Here is a 17,735-nt window from a genome sequence, read left to right as displayed (position 1 = left end):
GCGATTGGCCACCCGCTTGCCAGGGAGCCGGGGCCTTTGTGCCTGCCCAAAGCCGTGGAGCTGCCGATAAAAAAATCCAGGGCAGAGAAAGTGCCCCGTGATTCCAAGGCCAAGCTTTTGTCTACAGCATTGGTTTGCTCTCGGAGTCTGGACAAGATGATAAAATCACCAGGAAAACAGAAATGAACAAGTTCTGCTTTGGCAGTACCTGAAGGCTTTGAGGGACGGGGTTTGTGGTGCTTACTCGCTCACAGGGATGCACAGAAAGTGTTGGAATGGTAAAAATAGTCAAAACCCCTTGGTAAATGAAGGGAACACCTGAGGCAGTGCCAGCTAGCACCTCAGAAACACGTGGCTTTTGCTCCTGTATTCTACAGGAGAGCTTCCCGGGCAGGGGCAATTCTTCCGACTGCATCAGCGTGGCCATGGCTGGAAAGGGCAGCGAGCAGATGGATTTAGCTTCTGTTGCCAGCCCCTGACATCCCAGTGCTCATTTGTGTGCACTGGGGATTGTGCTTCAGCCTCCAAACTTGTGCAGCTGCTCCCTGGGCGCTGCTGGCACAGGGGTGCAGTGGTGCTGCAGCAGCTGTGCCGCACACAGGGAGGGCACTGGAGCCTCCCCGAGGCCACCAAGGACAGAGCAGGGAACGTGTCCCGATCCAGTGCAGTACCCTGGAGTTGTGGGGGATCCTCTGGTCTCTTTGGAAAAGGATGAAAGAAATGTTCCGATGGTGATGATAACAACAAGAAAAAGATTTATTTTTGACAGCAAATGAACCCTGTCGTCTTCCAACCCTCCCAGACTGGCAGGCCGAGCGGTGCCGTTTCCAGGGCAGGAGGTGCTGGTAGCCTGGGGAGAGAAAGCAGAAAGCTACGGTCAGTCACAGCAGGTTCCTGTCCCCCCTGTCCCACCACAACCTGGGCATGGGCCAGACTGCTGGCTGTGCCCAGAGCCCAAACCTCCCAACCCATGCTCTCATTTTTAGAGGAGAGCAGCGTAGCAGGCCGCGCTCCACCTCTTCCACTTAAGCATGGCACAGCAACCTCCTCAGCAGCTGCAAGAGCGAGATTCTCGTGTGCCCACTGCTGTCTGCCCCAAGGCCTTCTGCCACCTGTGTTCTGGAACCGGGTACCCACCTCTGGAGACCTGCTGCCAGGAGAGGAGTCGATCCCACACGAGGTCCCTGTCCTTCTTGAAGGGGATGTCCCTGCACTCCATGGCCCCCCGGGGTAGCACCAGCATTGGATGGACTCCACGGACAGTGCCAGCGCTTTCCCACCCCATCCGGGCACCAGGTGCAATCTTCTGAAAAAATCAAAGAACAATTGCAAGAAAGTAAATTCAAAACAAGACCTGGAAATGAAAAAAAGCGCCAAAGGTTATCAGCATTTCACAGGCCTGGGGAGGGTTTGACCACTCCATGCGAGAATGAAACCTGTCCACACGTGGGGAAAAACCCCACCTTTCCCACTCATAAGCACATCCCTTCCTCAAGGGCCTGCAAAGCAGAGCAGCTCGGGCAGGGCTTCACAACCCGTCCCCCCCTGTCGCTCCCCATCCACATGGATGGATGCTTTTGTCAGGTTGGCTGCCCACACCCTAGCCTGCACCAGGCATGCTGGCAGAAGCTGTCAGCGAGGCCAGGAGCCGGGTCCCCTTCCACAACATCCGTCCCCTGTGCCACCAAAAAGCAGCTGGATGGGCGGTGGAAAGATTCATATTCCCCATTGCCGCTGAGTGGGGAACCTCCAGTGCGTGGCCAGGTCGAGCCCTGCCGTGCCTGGAAGCACGAGCATCCCCCCGCCCCTGCGCAGGCTGGGGACTCATCTTGATTTCGTCGGTGTGCAGAGCGTGTCCTCCAGGAAGGGGCCGCAAGCAAAGCCCATCGGCTTTGTCCCACCAGTGTCCAGCTCCAGGACGGCGTTCTCTGGCTCCGCGTCGTGCTGCAGAAGAACACGCCAGCTGTGCCTCGGCTTGCGGGGACATCACGATGCCATTGAGCTGCAGGGGGATGTTTCCCCTTCTCCAGTCTGTGGCAACTTCACCGCCCTGTGCCACAACTTCTCCAATAGGATGGGGCGCCCTGAGCCGCTCCCTCCACAACTTGCCGGGGTCCCGTGGAAGCATCTCCTCGGCCGCGCTCTCTGCTCTGTGCTGCGGCCGCAGGGAAACGCTCTGCGCATTTCTTGGAGAGCCACGAGACACCAGCAGCTGGGATGTGCTAGGCTCCTGGATCCTACTGTGCAGAGGGATGGATCTCTGCTGTCTCCTGGGCCAGGTGGGGCTGCTGCAGCCAAGGATGCTCAAAAAGGTCTTCCAGGCATGGCCTGTCTGCAGGGTCCATGGATAAGCACCACCTGATGAGGTGCTGGCACTCTGCAGGGAGAAACCAGAAACCGCTGGTCAGCTCCAGTCCACGCTCTCCCAGATTCCACGGTGGCCACGCCACACTAGGAGTGCTTGGAGCTGCACCCTAGGCTTCCCATCCATCCTCCCTTTCGGAAGAAAAGCAGCATAGAAGCACAGGTGCCGCCTCCTCCAGCTAAGCCCAGGAGATCAACCTCCTGCCTAGCTGCAAGAGCAGGACGCTTATGTGCCAGCTGCCCAGTCCCCGACCCGTTCTTCCTCCCTTGCCTTCCAGGCACATGCCCACCTTGAGACACCCGGGGTGGGAAGAAGAGCTGGACCCGGACCATGTCTTCTTTGGTTTTGAAGGGAAGGTGCCTGCACACCAGCTGATAGAGCAGGATGCCCAGGGTCCAGATGGTGGCTGGCTGGCCGTGGTAGCAGCCGAAGTGGATCCACTCCGGCGGGTAGTACCTCCGCATTCCTATGGGACATGGGCGCAGCTCATCAGGCTGATGCTGCTCCCTCCCTCCCTCCCAGCCAGCTCCACAACAGCCAGCCCCTGCCAAAAAGCAACTTGGTTGCAGCCGGCTGAAGAAGGATTCCCCCTCCCTTCCTGCATCTTCCCCCTGTGCCAGCAAAGGGCAGAAGCTCCGCTGCCTGGCTGGGCCCCGGCTTTGGGCTCACCTGCCATCCGGGTGTACAAGGTGTCCTGCAGGATGGTGCCGAAGCCGAAGTCGATGAGCTTCGCCTCGCTGGTGTCCAGGTCCACGAGGATGTTCTGCGGCTTGATGCGGCGGTGCAGCACGCCGTGGCTGGTGCAGTGCCGCACGGCCTGCAGCACCTGGCGGAACACGCCCCGTGCCACGGGCTCTGGCAGGAACCCCCCTGCGTGCAGCAGGTGCCAGAGGTCCCGGCAGCGCTCCGGACGCTCCATGACCAGGGCGAAGCCGTCGGGCAGCTGGAACCAGTCCAGGAACTGCACGATGCCGCGGAAGCCAAGGCACGACACCAGGGAGAGCAGCACCAGCTCCATGGGCACAAGGGCGCCGTCGTGCTGCGGGGGGAGCGCGATGCCGTCAGCGGGGCCGACGCTGCGCTGCACCTTCGGCACCCCGTGCCCGGCCCCGCCGCAGCTCGGCACTGCCCGGCCCGGGACCCTGCGCGGCCCCTGCTCCCTCCACGCTCGCTCCCCTCGCAGCGTCCCGGCTCCCACCCTGCCCGGCCTGGCCTTAGCCCCGCCCGGCACGCCCCGCCGGCTGCTCCCGCTGGCCCCGCTCACTCACCAGCCGCGCCCACTCCCAGATGCGATCCCGGGGCACTCGCCTGATGGCCACCTGCAAGCCAAGGTGAGCCGCGGGCTGAGCTCGCCGACCGCCTCCCTCCCGCCTCTTAGCCGGCCCCGTCTCTTACCAGGGCGCCGTCGGCGAGCCGGGTCCCGGCGTAAACTCTGCCGCAGCCGCCGCTCCCCAGCAGCGGGCCCAGCTGGTAGAGCTGGCACCGCGCTCTCGCCATTCTGCCCGGGGCACCCCCCCGCCCCGGGCGCTGCTGCTTCCCGAGCCGCCCCAGGGTCCGGCGGCTCGGGGCCGGCGGCCGAGCTGACGGGCGGCGGGGCTCGGATCAGGGAAGCTGCCGGCAATGGGGCGGGAGCCGGGCGGCTGCGGGGCGGCTGCGGGCGGAGCCACGGGAGGGGCCTCGCTCGGGGCCGGGGCCGCTTCAGGCGGAGCCAAGAGAGGGTGCTGCTCCATCACCACCACCACCAGAGAGAGGAGCTCTTCCAGAGGCTCTTCAAAAGGTGCCACAGCCAGGAGGGAGAGAGCCCCGCGGGGGCGGCAAAGCGGCGGGCCCCGCAGGGACGGGCAAGGGGCCGGCTCGCCCACGGGCGCCTTGCGGGGCGCGTCATGAGCCGGGCTGGAAGAGGCGAAACATGGACGGAACTGGAGTAGAGGGAATGTGAAAGGGAGAAGGGGACGGAGAGCGAGCGAGAAGTCGAGAGGAAAAGCGATCGACAGCGGCGCTGCTGCCGCTGCTGCTGAGGCACCGAAACGCGCGGCCGTTCGCCCGTGGCCTCCGCGAACCCAACGGAGGAGCCGCCGCGCGCCCCGTGGAACCAAACGGTCAAAGAAAGAAATGAAAAGCGAAGCGAATTCCTTTAGAGAAATAACCAACTATGCAATGTAGAAATGAACATGACTGTTGGCTTTCTTCTTTGGTGAGATGAAGCATTTTGTGGGGAAGAATTGCCTCTTCTGGCAGTTTTGACAGTGTGGACGGGAGTGGAGCATTTAAATTTCAAGTAGAAAAGAGAAATGGTGTCAGTATTGTCATCTCTTTTCATTCTCTGTTGAGACAGTTGCAGGCTGCCAAAAGACATCGTCTGCAATGTGGAACTTGGTGCGAAGTTTCTTTTTGTGCCAGAGGATGAGGAGGGGAGGTATCCCAGAATCATGGAGGTATTTTTCCTATGCCCCCACCCTCCCCAGGCCATTATGGAGCCAGGGTGGAGGATTTGGGTTTGTGTGCTCGATACTCATGTTGTAAATGAGAAACAAAAGTCTCGATTTTTAGCAAAATTTAGATTGCTTTATTTTATATGGACAGAGCAACGCAGTGCTGGGGAGAAGTGAGAGGTCACTGCCCACCCCACGCCCCACTGAATCTTGGTTTGCAGCTTCTTCTTATAGTGCGGTCCCTCGTGGTAATCAATAATTTTTGCTTTCTCGATGTCATAATTTTGGCAGGCAAGCAATGATGGCCGAAATAAACATCCGTGTGAAAGTCTCTAGGAGTCAGTCCCATAGATAATCGGGAAGTTCTGGTCTTCGTAGAGAGGCAGTCATTGATAAAACAAAGGCAGGAAGTCTGATTTTGCAAAATCTATCAGAGTATTGGAAAGTCTGATTTTGCAAACTGGTAGTAGATACAAATTATTTAGAAACATAATATTCATAACAGGGGGATTTAAAACAGAATTATTTAATCACATTTTTCCTCTATCAACTGTCACTTCAGACCTTAGTATTCTGGTTTATACAAACCTCAATAGTTCTATGATTAACACAAATCTTGTATCAATTGTCACACTCAGGGCTTAATGGGCTTTCTCTATGGTGAGGAATGCTCAGGTCAGGTGTGGAAATGCAGGACCAGCAGCATGGGCAGGGGGCCAGTGCTGGAGCCAGAGGGGAGGTGCAGGACCGAGCTGAGGCTGTGGGGCAGTCGGGGCTCGGTGCTGGGGAGTGCCTGACCCTGCCACCCCCGCGGACAGGGGCTGCTCCCCAGCCTCATAAGGTTGCAGGATTTCCCAGCCCCTGCCTGTCCCCGTGGTACTGTCAGCTGTGCCCGCTCCCTGAACTGCGCTGGCAGCTGGTTCTTTACAGAGCATGAGGCGCTGGGAGAGCATCCCGGGGACCTGGACAGGTGTGCTGCACCAGGACATCAGGACACTGCAGCTGGACGGAGGGACAGATGGCAGAGTGAACCCTTGCAGGAGGTGGTTAGAAAGGCACGTCCGATATATGAAGGATGGGAAAGGAGGAATGAGGAAAAAGTAAAGGTACAGGCAAGAATAATGGCAGTTTTTACAATCCCCAAAGGAAAAAGTGCAGGGAACCCCAGTAAAAAGGGAAGGGGACAGCCACCAGGACAGCAACTGGGAAGGAATCACTGTGGCATTTGTAAAAAATGATATTAGAAGTAGATTGTGAATGGTGTCAGGATGTCACCAAAATTATGGGAAAAACAAAACCTGTCCAACAATTCTGCTGGCAGGAACAGGACATATACGTTCCAACACTCACTTGCAGTTGTCCTGGATTTCTGAGTCCTGTGTGGAAAGCTGCTGTAGGCAGAGTGTTTGGAGTTGGTTTTATGGCCTTTCTGAAAGATGTGTGGAGCAGTATGCAGGGCTCTCCTAGCAGAAAACTGTTTGTCCCAGAGCAGGGCCATGGTGCTGGCAGAAGTGCAGTGGCCCCGCTCCCAGCCCAAGAGTCTGTGGGCTGAGCTGTGCTGGGGAGGAAAGGCACCGAGGGGCTCCAGCCCAGCTGCTTCACCTGCCGTGACCGTTCCATGGAGCTCTGCCACTGGGAGAAAGTCGATGCTGGACGAGCCACCGAGCTTTCATCTGCTGCTAGAACTGCTCCATGACAACTCCTGTTTTTCCCGAGAGAGAACCCAGAGTTATCTTGTAACGCAGATCATGGGGGGATTTTTCTCCGGTATTTTGGGTCTTCGTTCCAGTGGTGGGGGGTGGTAAGGTCTGACTCTTTGATATCCATAAGTTAGCTGCTTTATTTCCTTGTGTTGTAGACATTCTGTTTGTTGATAAACTGTTGGTTTTATTCCACTCCCATCTATTAGTATTCATTTCCTATTCCTGGAAAGGGATTGTTGGAACAGTTGAGTGGAGACTATTTGTTCAATAGTGTCCTGTTTTAGGGTGTCTCTACCTGTATTAGACAGATGGCTTCACATAGGAGCATCCCCAGGGCTGCTGAGGGGAAGGCACAGAGGAATACAAACCTAGCATTTCTGAGGGAAATTCCTTGACACCAAACCAACCCGAGTCGTCTAACAGCTGACCTGACGTTTTGAGACATGGGCCAAAGGGGAAACCTTTCAGTGTGTTTGGTCCAGGCCGAGCTATGCTCCAGGCAAAGGTGTGTGAGTGCACTTGGCTCCTTCTCTGCTCATTGTGTCCAGCACACAGAGGAGCCCAGAGCTCCTGCAGAAACCATCCCAGCACTCAGTGGGAGCAAACTTGTGTCCAGTCCTCACACAGAGCTGGGGTGTCCAGCACTCCACCTCGTTGGAATGAGGAACTGTTCCAGCCCTCTTGGAAGGAGCTGAGGAGGTTTAGTCTTCAGATCAGCTCCTTCTCAGCTCTTGGTTTGCTGTCCTGGCTAAGCTGCTGCTTGTGGCAACACTTTCTCAGCTGACAGCTCTACTCTGCAGGCGAGCAACCACTGCAGGAGCTTTTGCTGGTGACATTGAACCTTTCAGATCTTCCTAAGGAAAGCTCAGGGCAGAACTTGTCAAAAGAGCATTGCTGGGTCCATGCTTTTAACAGTAAATCTTTCCTCTGTGCTCTATGCCATGCACAGTAAATATTTGAGGAAGCAAGTTTGCTGCTCCAGAAATTCCACAGATCAGTCACTTTAACCATAATGGAACATGATTTGGGACATTTTATCTCACTTTAATTCATTGTTCAAAAATCTATGGGAGCATTTCTTGTGAGCTGTGTGTCTAACCTAAGTGATCTTGCCACCAAGAACATGGAAAAGTGGGGAGAGATGGAATGAGTAGCACAAGGATCTGCATTGTGATTCTCCCACAGGCCCGAGGAAATGGCCCACTTCCACTGGGCCACGACTTTTTACCCTCTATCAAAACTTCATGCTTCAGACTGTGGTGGTGAATCCCCCCGGCCTTGTCAGGCCACTCTGTGATCTGAGAAACGCTTGTTAGGCTCGGCCTTGCTGAACAGCCCCTGGGCTCAGCTCCTCCAGAGCTTATCCGAAAAAATGGAGTGCTCCCGGGAACTTGTGCTGTCTAAGGAACTCCTGGCGTTTCCGATGAACAGCCTTGGAAACTGCTTTCCTTGCCTGGATGGCACAACATCCTTCTTGTCACACTTTCAAAGACAGGCCTGGCCCAAAGTGCAGCCATGACGAAGCATTTTCTGGCTGAGGCCCACTCTGCTGTGGCCAAGAACAGGTCCCAAAGGAGGCCCTTGGAGCTCTCCTGGACCACAGTGGTTGCCAGCAGCAACTCCCTCGGAACGGGGCCTCTCAGAGCCAGCGAGCTCTCAAGTGTGCTGCACTGGCAGGATCGCCGATCAGCGATGGATCCTGGGCCCACAGCCCCTCTCCTGGAGGCTCCAGGTTAACTCCTGTTCAACTGGAGTGCTGCTAAGCTTTTAGGCCACATTCCTTTATATCCTTGTCCTTTCTGTCCCTTTGTCAAATGAATGTAAACTCATGCACACACACACAGAGACACACACACAGGCAGTTCTGGTTCATTTGTGGTTTGACTGCATTTTGTTTGTTTCTTTTTTTCCTTGTTGTGCCTTAACTGACTAGCCAGTACTAGTGTGAATGTTGTCAACAAATTTGTCAAGCTGTTGCTTAATATTTGATCTGGTTTTTTCCTCATAACTTTCCCTGTGAATTTTTAAGCAATGTCAAACAGTTGTTTGTAAAAAACCTTGGGAGCATGAGATACAGGGTTGACATTGGAAAGCAGAAGAATCATTCCAAAGTGACAAGTTTAACTGCCCATTTTATTACTTTTCTATTTATTTCACTCTAATAAGCCAAGCCAAGCATTTTTTGGAGGCAGAGTGTGTGTGGGATGAACTAGGATATTATCCCATAGCTCTGAGCTGAATGCCACCCAGGAGTATAAACAGATTTGAGGAACCCTTGTCACTTGTTGGCCTCACAGTCCACTCATCCTTCTGCAAAAGAGTTGCAAACAACATTGTTGGACTGCTGTCCTGGCTAAATACACATACAAATGTCTTTTCCGAAGCAGTGCATCTTTTCTCATGTCCCCTTCTTACCTATGAAATTGTGATTGAAGACACCTCTGAGCCAGATTTGGGTGAGATTGCAAAGGAGCAAAGCTTTGGGATTTGGACACACTTCTCTTTGTTTCTTGCTCAGACCCTTTGTGAGCACAGAATACATCTAGGTGGAAAACATTTGACTATGCTGGATCTTTTGTGTCCATTGTCCCCCAAACATGTCAATAGGTGGCCCATTGTAATGCCAGCTCTCAAATGGCAGAACAAAGGACACAAAGAAAACATGGCAAAAGAGGAAGAGGAGAGGCCCGGCGAGGAAATGTATGGGTGAGACATGGTACACCAAGTGAGCTGCACTCCCATAACCACAGCACATCTCCTCTAGGCTAGCAGGTGTTGATCTTGAATTCCGTGCTTGTTTTCTAAAAAAAACTATTATTTTTTCTAATTAAGAAATACAAAGCATATCATCAAAATAAAGTATATACAATTAAAAACATATGATCAAAATTTTAAAGATACAATCAAATGTTGAGATTTTCAGTGGTTTAAGTCTTCAAAAGAGCAAAGCAGTTGTTGGTTGATGTGAAGTTCTTTATTGTAAAGGCACATGAAGTCCAAGGGACCAAGAGTCCAAGTGTTGAAGTCCATGTTAAAAGCTTTTGGCGTTGAGTCCTGATGAGAAGCAGAAGGTGCAGCAGCAGCTCCAATCTTCTTCCAGACAGTGATGATGGTGGTGAGGAGCGAGAGAGAGTCTCTCCCCAGTGCATGGATCGTTATTCACAAATTACCCAATGAGCTAAAAACATGTATCTGAGCATCTAACTTCGAAACCTCTTAGAATTCTAGTTCTATAATACGAAAGTTTACGCATAACTTGTGCATATAACCTATTTGTTCTATCTGAAGTATATAAGCAATATACTTAGCCTATTTTTATTACATCTAGAAGTATGTTTTGGAGCTCTCACTGAAGCTTGTTTTTGAAGCTTGTTTTTTGCACTAAATACTAAGGCTTTTGCTCCTTAAGGCACTTAAAATATATTCTCAGTTACTTAAACTTACTTACTTACTTACTTAAAACTTAAGCTTACACCTCTATTTCATGTGTGAGTGGCTTAATATATTTTAGATAAATATCTAAAGGCTTTAATTAACCTCCTGCATTCTGATCTCTCTCTGAAGAAGATCAGAAGGATCTCTCTGAGGAACTCAGAGAGACTCCTGTTTCTCACACTCCAACAATAAAACCCATTTATCCAAACCTACAGCTAACTATCAGAACTACATCTACAACTATAAAGTCTAATGAATGAATCCTATTCTTCAATCTCTCTTCGGGCAGTCGGCAGCTTCTTCCTGAGCTCAGAGGAAAGAGAACTCTTCTGCATGGGAGACAAGGACTTTGTGGCTAAGAGAACACAGGAAAATCCAGGAAAACTTCTTGGAAACACTGTGGTCAGTCAGGTCTGCAAAATGGAGACACAAAATGTAACAAGGATTGCACTGCAAACCTAAAGCATCTAAAGCTCCGTGTTTCATGGTCACATTTCCTGGAAACTTCTAAACAGCTGCACAGGAAAAGATGCTCCTGCCAGCAGCCCCTTGAGGCAGCCCAGGGGCACACCCTGACCCCTTGCACAGAGCTCCCAGGGAACAGCCTGGCCTCTGGGCTGCCCTGGGACAGCAGGAGCCCAGAGCCCTGTGCTTTCAGCAATGGCTCAGCTGCACATGCAGCCTCCTGCTCCTCTCCCTGCCCCACAGCTCAGCAGCCCGACAGCTCCACGGGGCACTGCCAGCAGCACAGCTCATGGCAGGGGGCACCTGCAGGGCACAACTGTTCCCTGCCAATGTGCACAGGCTCTCCAGGCTGCCACAAGACCCTTTCACCTGCCAGAGAGCGGCCCAGCTCCCACCTTAGCTCTGGCTGAGCCTGAGCCCTGCTGGGCCTTCCCCTTGTCCTCAATCTGGAGCTGCTTCAGGCCCCCCATGCCGTGATGAGGAAGGGCAGTGCAGAGAGCAGGGGCAGATGCACACCCTTCTTTAGCACTTTGTCATTTTTGGCACAGCTAAAATGTCAAATCTGGAGGTGTCCATCTCAGCACTGGGTCAGCTTTCTGGAGAACATCCAGCCTTCACCAGCCCAAAATGCTGGAGAGTTTTTCCCACACGTGTGCAGGCTGGCTGGCAGCACACTTGTTCAGCTTGGTGCCCATCCCCTCGCAGAGGGCAGAGGCAAGCCTGGTGAGCACAGGGCGCACATTGGCGCTTCGCACAGGCAGCGCCTTGTTCTCCAGCAGGGACCAGAGCACGGGCAGGGCGGAGCGCTGGACGACTGCAGGGCTCCTGCCATGAACCCCTTCCACAAGCACTGCCAGGAGAGAGACACAAGCTTCTGAACCACCAGCCTCAATGCAAACAAGGATCTACCTCTAGTTTTGATTCTTGGAAGCCTCTCTGGCTAAGAGCAGCGAAATAGCAAACAGAGCCCCAGGATCTGGAAATGGCCAAAGCAGCTGATCCTCCCCAAAACAGAACCAGCAACCCCTCAGGACTCATTTCTCCACATGGAGCCTTGTATATTTGAGAGCCTTTGTACCTTTACTAAATCATTTCACAATCTCTTTCTGCATCAACAGACTGATGCAGTGAACATATTAATAACTGAAATGTCAACTTGCCTTTGATTTCTATTAAGAAGTTGTCTAAAAAGGATGATTCCATTTTGGTGACGCTTGATGTCAAGTGCCAAAAGTCTCATCTGGCTCTTCCCTTTGCTCAGTGGCACACAGCAAAGGGCAGTATTAGACCACACTTCCAAACTCCAGCCCACCAGAGATGGGTGCTGCTTGACAGCTGCATTAGAAACATCAGTGACTAGCTGGTGTCTTTGGCACAAGGCTTTTGTGGCTTCCAACAAACAGCTGTTTCAAACCTCAGCGTGTCTTAGATAATTACCCACACCTCATTGCCTTGGCACTTGAGCATCTCCACATTTTAACAGCATTTCCTCTCCCAATGTTAATGGCGTTTTTTCTTACAATGTGCCCTGAAATAGCAGAATAGAGAGAAAAAAATGCTACACAGGGGACTGAAATGTAACCAAACCACAAGTGTTTTCTCACATTCTCTCTGAAGCCTGCTCCCTGCTCATTTTCTGAACTGAACTATATCAAACTCTGACTAAAATTTAATAACAACAGACTCCTTGCATGGCAGATGTGGCTGAGAGATCAAACCCTGAAATGCTCTGGAGACCATTCTTATTTTTGGATCAGGCAAAATGTTATGTAGTAGCCCCTTCTTCTTCTGTGCGGGAAGAGACTTCATTTTCTCTATGCTGTTAATCCAACAGCAGTCATCAACATTTCAACAGCTCCTGAAAGTACCCAAAACCAATTCTGCTAAGCAGGAAAAGGGTTATGGTGCCATTTCTAAATGGGAGTTGAGTTTAAATGCACTTCAAGATATTGGTCACTATGGGACTTGAGAAATCGCTGTCTGTTCCTACAAAATCTCACAGAGAACATCTGCCCTTTCTAGTTTATGTTTAATTCCTTGATTTGAAGAAGAGATCAAAATAACTCCAGAACTAAATTCCCTCTTCCTGGAGATCTACTTTCTTCAAATGCCCTTTAAAGGGCCTATCACACACCCAATCACTGAACATTGCCCTTTCAAGATCCCTATTAAAGACACAAAGTCTATGAAACCTTGCATTTAAAGATGCTGGCACTCTTAGCAGTGGATTTAACCCCACTTAAAGCAAGGCTATACATCATGTTGTCTACTGCATATTAAGATGATCATTTTTCCATTCCTTGGCTGTTGGTGACATAGCAAGCTCCTCTGAGGAATCAGTGATCAGCTGCATTTGTAGCATTTTGGACAGCACTGACCCAGGAAGACACTGTTTGCACAGCCTGAAATGCTCAGTCCAATGCCACTGAGAGCACAGGCAGGGAGCCTCAGCACTCTGCTTCTGCCCCTCTGCCCCCAAAGGCTGCCTTGCACCAAATCCGTGCCTCTCATCTGTGTGTTGACTTTTGACCTAAGCTGTGAGCCCCAGGCACTGCAGGCTTCAGCCTCCAAACTTCCCAAGGGCGAAACAAGAGTTCTGTGAGGACAAAACAAACGGATCCCCTGCAACAGCACTTGCCACCATTTTCCCTAGAGGATCACAGATGTCCCTGAGCATCCAAGACAGGAGCCAGCTAGGGTATTTTTAGCCCCTCCCTTTCCTGCAGGTGGCTTCTGAGGTGCCCCAGTGAGAGCTCAGCCCCCAGGCCGAGCGCTGCCCCCAGCTCAGGTGCTGCACAGCTCTGCAGCAGCCAGGGAAAACCTGCCAGACACACCTGCCATGGGCACTGGGCAGGAGGGACAAGCTCAGCACCTCCCGATCTGGGGCAGCTCCTCTACTGTCTATTCACAGGCATTCCCTGTCAATACTCCCTGGGAAGAGCTCTTGTCTTACAAGGGGAGGTCATACCTGTGATACACTCTGTGACATCCAGCAGAGCTTGGCCACTCAGGTTGACTCCATTGGTGGCTGAACTCTTTCATCAGGGATACTTTATCTACAAGAGAAACACACGTTTCTGCTCACTCTTCTGAGCTCATAGGAGAAAGGAGAGTGGGGAGGGAAATGGCAGGGACAGCCCCAATTTATAAAATGATGTTAATTTCTGCTACTTTTTGAACCCTTTCCTTCTTTCCTTCCAGCCTACTTGGGTGGGTTTTAAATTCCCAAAGGAAAGCTCTCCTTTCACATTTGTAAATGCAAAGTTGTCTGCTGTACCAGGAGCTACGATAACATTTCACATCGGGGACCTCAAGAGTTCAATCACACATAAGCAGTGAAAAGGTTTTGCATTCCAGAGCAAACAGGAAGAAGCCCAGACTTGGGATACAGAAAGGCACTGAGTCAGGCAGCTCATGAGCTCACAGAGCAGCTGAGGTGGAGAAAGTGGAAACTGCCCTTGAAGATCTGCCTCTTCAACACTCCCTATTTCTGGCATATTTCCCCAGTGCAGCATTTTCAGAGCTGACAGAAATCTCTGCAGCAAAGGAATTTAGAGCAGCCCTTGCCTGTGTAGGTATTTGCTACAGCCATCCTGCCCCATGCAAACCAACATGTGGAACAAGGCATCACTGACAGCTGGATTTCTATCGCTTTGTTTCAAGGAAATGAACTTGATGAATCATAACATTTCCTTTGAAAAAAGAAGACAAAGAAGAAAGGTGGAAAACAGGCAGCTAATGCCTACAATGTGGAGCCTTCCAGGAGGCTGCTCTGCAGAAGCTCTCATGGGCCAGTGTCCCTTCATGCCAACAGCAAAGCTATTCATTTGGGAAGTCAAATGGGTGCAAGCAAACTCCAAACTCCCTTTGCCTCTGAATTGTAGCAAAGCTGTAGTGCAGGACCTCCTCTCCATACAAGCAGCACAGAGCCAAGGGCTCCTGGCACCTCTGGGAAATGCTGATGCACATTCAAGCCTGTTGGGGGACTGCTGTGGAAGGACTGCACCTCCACAGCTTCTGCTGGATGTCAGCTGGAGCGTTGCACAGGCAACAAGAGCTCTCAAGGCACTCAGTGTTCTCTTGTGTCAGAGAGGCAGAGACACAGCTGAGGAGAGTCCATGTCAGGGCTCAGCCTCACCTAAATGAGCCATGGACTTTTCCAGAGTGTTCACAGCTGCAGCATAAACCCCAGGGTCCTTTGAGTTCAGATTCTTTACAATTCCTTCCACCAAAGGCACAATCACCAGGTTCAAAGCATCTTCCAGGAGAGTTATGATTTCTCCCAGCATGTCCAGCGCGTTCTGCTTTACTCTCTTGTGCGTGTCACATATTCTCAGGACAAAATGATCAAAAATCTGTGAAGAGAACAAACAGCATGAAAGCTGGATTAAAATGTCCTTGTTTGAAGAGGAGATGTAGAAATGAGCATTCAGTACCCAAGCAGGGAAAACACCATCTTTGCCAAGTAGAAAAGACACAAGGATGGAAACGAGATGCCAGAATTGTGCCTGTGCAAGACAGGCTGGAGTTTACAGAGAATCCTTTGAAAAACCAACCCAGACTGATCCTTCTCTTCCCCATCCAAACCCACTTTTTGTCTAGAGAATAACTGCCATGCTTTCAGGGGCTGGATTCCCTTCACTTAACCCAGCTGGGAGCAGGAGACAGCAGAAGTTACACCAGTGGAAAATTCTGTCATCATCTGATGAACAGCATCAATGGGCACCTGCCAGACAAATACAGCTGGACCGAAAGAACTTGTCCTGAAGCCTGGACCTGATCTAAATTGGTCTGGCTAAGAGGGACCAGCCTGTGCCAAACATCCAGGATGTAGTGCCAAGACACGCTGAATTAAGTGTAGTGCTACAGGCTTGGCAAAGGAGCTAAAGGGAAGGAACAGGGAAGATACCCTACATAGTTGGACAATGTCAGTGGTGATGAGCTTGGGGCTGTTTTTGCACAGGGCTAGGAGGAGTGCCACTCCTTCCATCCGTGTCTCAAACCCTGTGGCTTCCAGGAGATTGTAAAGCTTCTGGAGCATCTCCATTTCATCCACAGCTGGAGGGAACGTGACCTGGGCTTTTGGACGGTGCAGGAGGTGTCCATCAGAGGTCGACTTCACCCTGGAAAATAAAACCAAATGACCACTTGTTGGTGATAATACCTGCAGATTATTGTCAGCAAAATGTCTAGAGGATCTTTCCTAATGATGTGATTTCAAGCTAGAAAATCATGAGGCTCTGAAAAACAATGTGGACCTCATGACAAACATTACGGGAGACAATCTGCAAGTAACATCCTTGCCTGTGCTCACTCAGGAAAACCAAGGATGAGATGCATCTGATCTATCTTCAGATGGCTCCTCAGGCACACAGGTTGCATTGCTTTGTGCGGAGAGACACTACTGCTAAGTTTAAATGCCTCCTCATATGGGAGGTGTGTGTCTTATAATATGGAAACTCATCACTCTGGAGAAGTGTCTCTGCACAGCACGACTGTCTGGAACACGAGCTCAGATCCACCTGAGCAGACCAACAGGGGCATATCTGAAGGGTTCAAAAAATCAGTAACAGAGATTAAAACAGAAGCCAGACATCCCAGCACCATGCTCACATTAAGTCTGAATTCCTAGAGACTAGATCCACAGCTTAACAAATCCACTGGGAAGAATTCTCCTGGATCACCTGTCTCTTCCATGAGCATGGGAAGATCCTAGCTATGCTATTGAGGCATGTGGTCACTTTCCTGCCACCAGTGAGCATGACAGAGCTAAAGAAATCCCCTCTGGAACCAGAGGAGAACAGGTACAAGTAGCTCTGCCACTGGCATGAAGACACAGCAAGGACCAAATCCCTGTCTTAAATGCAGATTGCAGCACAGGGGGAAATCAACCAAACATGCTGTCCAGCAAGTAAACTACATGAAGGACAGCAATATCAAGACAAAAAGTCCCCATTGAGACATCTGATGAGCAAAGCTGCTCAGGAATTGTTTTGCTACTTACTACTCAAACTTTGTATGTTTGAAGGTAAGAAAACCATGATCCAGCCAGGCCAAACCACTTGCATGGGAACTGCTTGTTTGGGGAATGGCATCTTGCTTCTAGACTGGGACTTCTCATCAAAACACCCACCTGAAAAAGACTCCACTCAGATGCCATAAAACCCTGGTTGAATTGACTTGTCCCAAGCTCAGCAGCAGAGACATGGCCCTCTCCCAGCCTCCACAACACTGCCCTTGCCACTGCACTGAATTGTCTGAGCTGCAACCAATAGGTGTCTTTTTGTCACCTAAGTTTATGGAAACCCCTCCAGAGAAGTTTGTTCAGTGTAATGCAGAAGTAGATCTTTTTTATCATACAGCATTTGTAGGGAAAGGAAACAATCTCTGACCATCTCTGCCAGAAAGATTTTCCTGAGGAAGAGACATGTCCAGCTTGTCATGTGCTTTGTCACATCTAACAAAAGTGCTCAGTACCCTTGACTAGAAGGCAATGGGGCCTGGGGCTTCTTTGAGCCATCGCTCCTCTTCTTCACAGGGCTCTTGACAGATGGGCGTTCACCCTTCTGCTCTGCCATCCCATTCAGAACCATAGAGAATCCCCATCAATCTTTAGAATATCAAATAGGAAACTCCCTGTTTAAAACACAAGTTAGAACCAGGATCACTGCTACCAAGGCTTAGAGAGACATTTCCTAACTTACAGAAGGGAAAAGACCAGAGATTCGGTGATGCCAACTCTTTGTTTGCAATAGCCCAAGGCAGGTTATGGGTGCTGCCATACTGAGCAGCAGTCTGAAATCCCAAATTCATGAGTCTTGAGCATAAATGGGAATAATGCAAACTGGTAGGCAACGAGTGTTCTTAAAGGAAGCAGCAGAAAAATTTGGACTCTTTGGGGGATGGGCCCATTGTGTTGGAAGGTGATTTGGTTCAACCTGGCTCACCCTGTTCCTGCACAAAGGCACACTCCCCTCTATAATGTAGATAAAAAAGAATAAAAAATTCTCTAAAACAAACAAATGATTTTGCACTGGATGCTGCTGAATTCACCAAGCTTCTTGCAGCTCCTTGACAGCAGGGCAATATTCCCAGAAGACAGACAGTCATTGTAGTAATTAGGATTGACTGTGGACATCTTTTGCATTTTTGGAAATTTTCTTGGCAGTACTGCTTCCGGTGTCTTTTGCAAAGCCTCTGTTACCTTCAGAAGCACAATTCCCACTTCATTGCTTCACTGGGGGCTGAGTAGGGAGAGCATGGTGACAGGTTATGTTTAAATGTAAACCCATTTTCTCCTCTTCCCCTTTCCTGTTTGTGACCAATATTCAAAAT

The 17,735-nt window shown here is 50.9% G+C and overlaps 1 protein-coding gene across 2 annotated transcripts; it reads right to left on the bottom strand.

Annotated features, from left to right (window-relative positions):
* Positions 1–732: 732 nt before the first annotated feature.
* On the bottom strand, positions 733–3,956 carry LOC116994499 (serine/threonine-protein kinase pim-1-like). 2 transcript variants are annotated; one of them, XM_033056249.2, is made up of 6 exons: positions 3,761–3,956; positions 3,634–3,684; positions 3,035–3,404; positions 2,655–2,831; positions 1,138–2,377; positions 733–850 (listed from the first exon to the last, which is right to left on the bottom strand). In XM_033056249.2, exons 1-5 carry the CDS (start codon positions 3,860–3,862, stop codon positions 2,238–2,240), a joined length of 840 nt encoding a protein of 279 aa, XP_032912140.1. In that variant the 5' UTR covers positions 3,863–3,956; the 3' UTR covers positions 733–850; positions 1,138–2,237. The 2 variants fall into 2 exon arrangements, with proteins under 2 accessions (XP_032912140.1, XP_032912142.1); XM_033056251.2 differs by lacking the exon at positions 3,634–3,684.
* Between the last annotated feature and the right edge of the window lie 13,779 nt (positions 3,957–17,735).

Source organism: Catharus ustulatus, chromosome 3 (genome assembly GCF_009819885.2).
Source record: "Catharus ustulatus isolate bCatUst1 chromosome 3, bCatUst1.pri.v2, whole genome shotgun sequence".
Classification (NCBI taxonomy): Eukaryota; Metazoa; Chordata; class Aves; order Passeriformes; family Turdidae; genus Catharus; species Catharus ustulatus.
This window is presented reverse-complemented; position numbering and strand designations above follow the sequence as displayed.

Bases quoted from the DNA above. Each gene is read 5' to 3' on its own strand.
- LOC116994499 (XM_033056249.2), bottom strand. From the start codon at position 3,862: ATGGCGAGAGCGCGGTGCCAGCTCTACCAGCTGGGCCCGCTGCTGGGG. The intron at 3,685-3,760 runs GTAAGAGACGGG...CTTGGCTTGCAG, and splicing joins GGCTCGCCGACGGCGCCCTG to GTGGCCATCAGGCGAGTGCC. The intron at 2,832-3,034 runs GTGAGCCCAAAG...CATGTCCCATAG, and splicing joins CTTGTACACCCGGATGGCAG to GAATGCGGAGGTACTACCCG.